At 35.3% G+C, this 7,500-nt stretch overlaps 1 protein-coding gene across 4 annotated transcripts in view; it reads left to right on the forward strand.

Annotated features, from left to right (window-relative positions):
* Positions 1-7,500, forward strand: part of LOC122335699 (piezo-type mechanosensitive ion channel component 2) — a 78,322-nt gene that overhangs the window by 36,798 nt on the left and 34,024 nt on the right. For 3 of the 4 annotated variants that reach the window (XM_043233548.1, XM_043233549.1, XM_043233551.1), the window contains exons 16-19: positions 1,234-1,382; positions 1,903-2,076; positions 4,253-4,285; positions 6,745-6,986. In XM_043233548.1, coding sequence (XP_043089483.1) covers positions 1,234-1,382; positions 1,903-2,076; positions 4,253-4,285; positions 6,745-6,986 — 598 coding nt within the window. The remainder of the gene's footprint in view (positions 1-1,233; positions 1,383-1,902; positions 2,077-4,252; positions 4,286-6,744; positions 6,987-7,500) is intronic. The other variant, XM_043233550.1, reaches the window with a different exon arrangement.

Genomic DNA, 7,500 nt, shown 5'->3' on the forward strand with positions numbered 1-7,500 from the left:
AACCCGATTTCGACTTGTAGCCACTCTCTGCGCAAACGAGAGTGAACGAGAGCTCATTTTGAGCTGCAGCCAAAAAATTGGTCGCATTTGGGGTTCATGAACTCACAAGTGAGTTCATCAAGGCCTTCGTCTGGTAAATGCAGCGCTCCAAACAATCGTTAAACGTGACTTTTATTGGTACGCTCGTATTGCTGGTGATTGGTCGGCGCTGGTTTGGTGTAGCGTAGCATTGCTTTGTGAACGTTCAAAGTGGATTGTTGAAATGTATTTTACAATATCTCTCTTGGGCGAGAAGTTACGGCGAAAAAAACATAATCTGGTGATAATATTTGGGGAACCGTTGGGGAAAAATAACAAGGTGTAGTAGATCAGTCATATATTTTGTCCAATTCCAAACAAATCGTATATCATTTAGAATTTTTTCTTTTGAGATTGTTAAAATGAAAATAAATCATTTCTAAATAATTAAAAAAAATTAATCACTGTGCCAACACAGGTTTACCATATATATATGTGCAAATGTATATGTATATATATATATATATATATATATATATATATATATATATATATATATATATATATATATATATATATATGTGTGTGTATATATGTATATATATATATATATATATATATATATATATATATATATATATATTTTTTTTTATATATATATTACGGGCCATTGAATGCTCGAATCTGATTGGCCGATTAACTTTTAAAAGCGTGCGATTATTTTCAGTGAAATGCACGCGACGAACGTTGCCAAATGGTTTCTATTTTTCCATAGAACTTACAACAGAAAAATAACCAAAACCCACGACGACAAACAAACAAATAAATAAATGTAATAATCGATATGATAAAAACGAAAGCTCATCCAATGATTGGCCACAAAAATACCATGAACTATGCACGGCTTACTCTATCTCTCCCGCTCTCTCTCTCTCTTTCCCTCGGAGATGCTGTTATTGAAGAAGACTTAAAGCTGCACTATTAAACGAACGCTTTTAAGAGAAACTCAGAGGCTCAGTTACTTAGTTAACCGCATTAGTCCTTAGTTAACTTGCATATTAGCAAATCAAAGCAATAAAAGTAAACAAATACCTTGAAATATATAATCTGATCGATGTGTGTATATATATGACATATATAACCAACAATATTATGACAGAAGTTTTATCCCTGGGTGAACGTTTTCCCCTGACAGAGTGCTTTTGCTCTCCTCAGGTGCATTATGAATGGTGGCGCAGGATCCTGAAGTACTTCTGGATGTCTGTGGTGGTCTACACCATGCTAGTGCTCATCCTCATCTACACCTGTCAGTTTGAGAACGCCATCGCCAACTGGACCAGCATGACGGGCATACCAGTAGAAGTGTGAGTCACGTTTGCTGCCTCGTACTTGACCGATTCACGCCTCGTATTTAACGGGTGACTTCACCCAAACATGAAAACGAGTCTTTTAACTCGCCTTCGAAGCAACCTTAGATGTCTGACTTAGAGAGTTATATCAAAAACCCCTCCAAGCCTTCCCATGGGTCTAAATGGGTGTTTGCTGTGAACACTTGGGGACTCTCTCGCTTGAAGAAAGGCCTCCTGTAGTGAAACCATGCGTTTTAGAAATAGAAATATCTCGATTTTAGTGTTTGAAATGTTGCTATTTGTGTCACAAAAATGCATGGATTTCTTGCAGGTGGCCGCGTCGATGACGTTTTATCACGGATATGCATGCTTTACTTCTGAACTGTTGAATGCAAACACCCGCTTACTTGAATAGGAAGGCACGGAGGGGCCTGGACACTTTTTAATATAACTCATCTGACGGAAGAAAGTCACGCACGCCTAGGATATTTTTCGAAGGACAGGTTAATTCAGTTGTTTTGTGTCTGTCTCTCAGACTGAAGGACATCGGTCTGGTGAAGTACAGCCTGGCCAATCTCTTCACGCGTATCTTCATCCCTTCGTCCTTCCTGCTGGTCTGCATCCTGCACCTGCATTACTTCCACGACCGCTTCCTGCAGCTCACCGATCTCAAAGCCGTCATCAGCAAAGAGCAGAGCACCATTTACAGGTGAGCGACGCTTTATATATTCAGAAAATATTTGCATTATACATATTTATATTCATATAAATGATATCACTTATTTAATATAAAACGTAACATATTTTTCTTAAATATATACATGCATGCATGTGTGTGTGTGTGTGTTTATATATATATATATATATATATATATATATATATATATATATATATATATAAATATATACACGCTTATATATTATGTAAAAACAGTTAATCACACTTTGACTTACTTTGGGTTATTATTTTTGAAGCGATGGACCACAAGAGCAAATGTTTAATCGTTTTGAATATTTAATTTTGTTATGAAAAACATATTTTTATTAATAACAGTTGTTGATAGTAACCTGGCTTTTTTATCATTTCGTAAATTAAACAATTTCATAATTGTTGCTGTTATTATCATTACCAAGTTTTTTTTTTATATATATAAAGTATCACAAAAGTCACGTTGCTGTTCAGAGTAGCAATATTCACCAGTAACGACAACAACAAGCATCATCATGTTTTACATCGCAGTAATGAGAACTGTTTAATTAATTGTAAAAATGAGTAGCAATGTTTTATCTTGTACTAAAGGTGTGTAGAGTTTGATTGATTGATTGTCTTATTGATCTTAACTTACGGTTGTTTCGTCTTTGTGCCTCGTTTCCTTGTTTCTTCATTTCTCTTCATTCCCGGTCGTTTTCTCTTTACTGAATCTGCAGCAGTGTCGTTCTTGTTTTATCTGTTAAATGCTGCCAGTCATCGATCAAATCCATTTCTTCTTTTAACCAATCATGTGCTCCCGTCTTTCCCCTGCCGTCCCTCACCTCGCAGCTATGCTAAAGTCAGTGGTCGTATCTATCTGATCGTGGATAGGTGGGTGACCGCTCGTCTTTCTCTGGCATCCATGGAAATAACAACCAATGTTCACATTTTCCCTGATTTCCCACAATCCCTCTTTCTTCTCACCACTCCTGTTTGCCAGCGCACTCTTTTCTCTCCCAACAATCCACTTGATTCCTAAATAGATTGAAAAAAAAAAATCTCCGTCACTGACTTGGTTTCCTGTCTAGAATTTAACATTTGCTTTAAATGTTACGAAAAGTCAAAGTCAACATGAAAGTGCATGCCGAAACCATTTCGTTTTCACGATCAGATAAATTTCCCAATGAAAACTGTTCACTGTGGTGCATGGGAGTTGGACATTATCTGATGAATAAAATGTGAAGTTGTTTCCCCCTCATTAATATTAATTTTCATTGAAAAATATGCAACGAAAGTTTTCAATCCAGAGCATTTTCGGGACTTTATTTGCTATCATCGATGTATCATTGATTTAATAGACGGTAAAAGACTGCGTTAACTATTGGTACGATTTAAAAAGCCTGCTTTACCTTCAACAGCTATAAATAATAACTAAAAGTACATAATTTTAATAATTTATATAGCAAATTGCGTACACAGTGACAATTCGGTCTGCTTTGTATAAAAAGGATTTAAAATGATAACATGCATAAGAAATAAGAGCGGGTAAAATCATTTAAAATGTTAATTTTATTTAAAATGTAAAAGTTTATACATTTAAAATACATTGAAATTTGAGTAATTTTTAGCAGTTGATTTCTTCAGTTTGATTTTGCCACATCTTTCTATTTAGTTATTAACAAAATTTTATTTCTATTTTTAATTCTATTACTAGTTTTTTTTAAGAGGAAGGCTTTTTTTTTTTTTTTTTTTTAAATGTATTCTTTTTTTAGTTTTAGTTCGCTTTATTTAAATGAACAAATAGTCTTAGTTTTGGTTAGCAATAACAACGCTGGGCGATAAGAAAAGCCATTTAATGCAAGCCATTTGTGTAATTAAATTAGTTTTTTTAATAACTGGAAATCCCTAATAAGATACTAAATAGGGTCGGTTTTGATTTCATGTTGACTTGAAACCTCTGCTTGCTCAAATGCATCCCAGAAAGTCCTACACGAGCCTCTTGACATCAACGGTTCATCCTGACGATAGTCCTCTGACAGGGAATGAATCCCTCCTCAGCATGTTTCCGAAATGCACGGTCTCTCCTCCTCAAAGACTCTCTCCGTCCCTCTGTCTCTGTCTCATCTTACAGTGATGTTCGACTGTGTGAAACGTTTCATTGCTTTGATTGCGTATATTTCCATTCTGTAAACAGCATCAAGCAAAAAATCTCTTCTTCTCAGAGCAAGTAAGTGTGGTATAAACAAGGTAAAGCTTTGACGCGAAACCTCATCATGCAAGCGTTTTAAACCCTTCATAGCGCCGAGACCATCCAGAAGAGGCCATTGCCGCTAAAGTCTGATTGCTGAAGTTTTTAGATTTGGGTTTTTTTTGGTCACGCGATTCATGTATGGCAGACATGTGCATCGCTTCTTTAAAAACAATTAATAATGCGATCCAGCTTGTTCCTCACGGATCTAATGCACACGGCATCCATGTTTTCCACCCAAACCCTGCCTGTGGAATCCTGATTCGAGGTTTATGCCGTTTATTGGGCACTAACTTTTAAATAACTGCATTTTATAACTCAGACTGAGCTAACTTGATCAGCATGTGATCCAAGTGTAGAGAAAGCATGGGTGATTCATAAATTACAGGAACTTTTCTTTCTCGTTTTAAAGACAAATAAGGAAGCTTGGAAGAAAATAAATACAAATCGATAATAACGTTGGGACATTCTTTACATTTGTATAAAATTAAAACAACGTTATTAAATCATTCGAGCCGATGTCTTACCCTCAGTAGAACGCAGAGGACGTAACGCATGTTTAAAGTGAGAGATTTTACACTTTTATTCATTAAATTAACTTATTTTCAAATTTGATGCCTGCTACAGGTCTCGGTAAAGTTGGCACAGGGGCAATAAAGGGCTGAAAAAGCAAGCATTTCTGAAAAGATTCACCTGGGAGAACATCTAGCAACTAATTAAGTTAATCGGGTGTGTAACATAGCTATATCGATTAGCTATAAAAGCAGAGTCTCAGAAGTAAAGATGGGCAAAGGCTCTCGAATCTGTGAGATTAAATAAAACGAGAGCTACTTTAAAAACAACGTTCCTCAACATCAAAATGCAAAGGCATCTCATCATCTATAGTGCATAACATCATCAAAAGAAGACACTACGTTTGCTGAAAGGTATATAAAGGTTTTAGAGCAACATATGCTCCCCTCCAGATGACGTGTTTTTCAGCAAGATACAAAACCACCTGCTGCAGCTGTTAGAACGTCACGGCTGTATAGTAGAAGAGTCCGGTGTTGAATCGGCCCGCTGCAGTCCAGATCTTTCACCGATGGAGAACATTTGCATTATTAAATGAAAAATACGTCAGAGATGGCCATGAGCTCTTCAGGAGCTGGAAAGACCTGTAGCAGGCATCAAACTTTTCTTTCTCGTTTTAAAGACAAATAAGGAAGCTTGGAAGAAAATAAATACAAATCGATAATAACGTTGGGACATTCTTTACATTTGTATAAAATTAAAACAACGTTATTAAATCATTCGAGCCGATGTCTTACCCTCAGTAGAACGCAGAGGACGTAACGCATGTTTAAAGTGAGAGATTTTACACTTTTATTCATTAAATTAACTTATTTTCAAATTTGATGCCTGCTACAGGTCTCGGTAAAGTTGGCACAGGGGTAATAAAGGGCTGAAAAAGCAAGCATTTTTGAAAAGATTCACCTGGGAGAACATCTAGCAACTAATTAAGTTAATCGGGTGTGTAACATAGCTATATCGATTAGCTATAAAAGCAGAGTCTCAGAAGTAAAGATGGGCAAAGGCTCTCGAATCTGTGAGATTAAATAAAACGAGAGCTACTTTAAAAACAACGTTCCTCAACATCAAAATGCAAAGGCATCTCATCATCTATAGTGCATAACATCATCAAAAGAAGACACTACGTTTGCTGAAAGGTATATAAAGGTTTTAGAGCAACATATGCTCCCCTCCAGATGACGTGTTTTTCAGCAAGATACAAAACCACCTGCTGCAGCTGTTAGAACGTCACGGCTGTATAGTAGAAGAGTCCGGTGTTGAATCGGCCCGCTGCAGTCCAGATCTTTCACCAATGGAGAACATTTGCATTATTAAATGAAAAATACGTCAAAGATGGCCATGAGCTCTTCAGGAGCTGGAAAGACCTGTAGCAGGCATCAAATTTGAAACAAGCTCATTTTGTGCATAAAATTGTAACCTTTCTCAGTTTAAAATATGTCTCAGTTTAAAATATTTATGCCAAAATGTCAATATTTTTCCTTCAATCCCTTCACATCATGTATTGTATTTTATTGTATTGTTTTGTTTTAAATTTAAGTAAATTAAATAAAATTATTGCATTAAATTAAATTAAAGTAAATTGAATAGAAAAATCAATGGAATCATTTATTTGGTATATATATATATATATATAAATAAATATATATATATATATATATATATATATATATATATATTTTTTTTTTTTTTTTTTTTAATTAATTAATTAAAATTAATTAATTAATATAATTTTAAGAAATTTAATTTCTCAAACTTTGAGGAAGTCAAAAGCGCCTCTAATTGAAGAATCACTCATATGTCGCATACTGTATATACTGTAAAGGACAACATGCGTTTTCTTCTCCTAATGCACTCTTCCTGGTCTCCAGACTGGCTCATCCTGAAGGGAGTCTGGCGGATCTGACCATGATGAGCACATCTCCAGAGCCGCTGCTGAAGGAGGAGAAGGAGAAAGAGTCCATTAACGAGGTGCTGGTTGTGGACTGTGTGGAGGAGGAGAAGAAGAAAGAGTCTCTGTCCATCCATTCAGCTCATCTGTCCAGTCAGGAAGACATTCAGCAGCAGTTCAGTGCCGCCACGGATCCAGAACTGCCCTCAGAACAGAGCTCAGGTAATGTAGTCTAGTCCAATCCATTAGTGGTAGTTAATTCATTTCAGTACAGTAGACTAGTTTGTGTGTGTGTGTGTGTGTATGTGTGTGTGTGTGTGTGTGTGTGTGTGTGTGGGTATAGTTGTACTTGATTCCTCTAGTGCAGTCTTAATCTACGTTGACATGAACAAACAGAAAAGACTGAGAAACCTGCAAACTACAATACCATTAAAAGTTTTGAAAACGGCACACAAAAATATTGTGAAGTGCGGAAGTAAAGCCATTATTGTGTTAAATTAGAAAATCATGAAATAGAAATTTTGGGGCGAGCTATCCCTTTAGTTTTTTTTTTTTTGACTTTTGATGTTGTTGATGTTGTTAATGTTGACTTTTACTTGTGCATATATATATATATATATATATATATATATATATATATATATACATATACATTTTTATTTATTTTATTTTTTTAATTTGTAAAAATTGCCTTATAAATAAATAAAATATAGCAAATATACAAACAAAAAATCAT

The sequence above is a fragment of the Puntigrus tetrazona genome, unplaced genomic scaffold (assembly GCF_018831695.1).
Source record: "Puntigrus tetrazona isolate hp1 unplaced genomic scaffold, ASM1883169v1 S000000846, whole genome shotgun sequence".
NCBI lineage: Eukaryota > Metazoa > Chordata > Actinopteri > Cypriniformes > Cyprinidae > Puntigrus > Puntigrus tetrazona.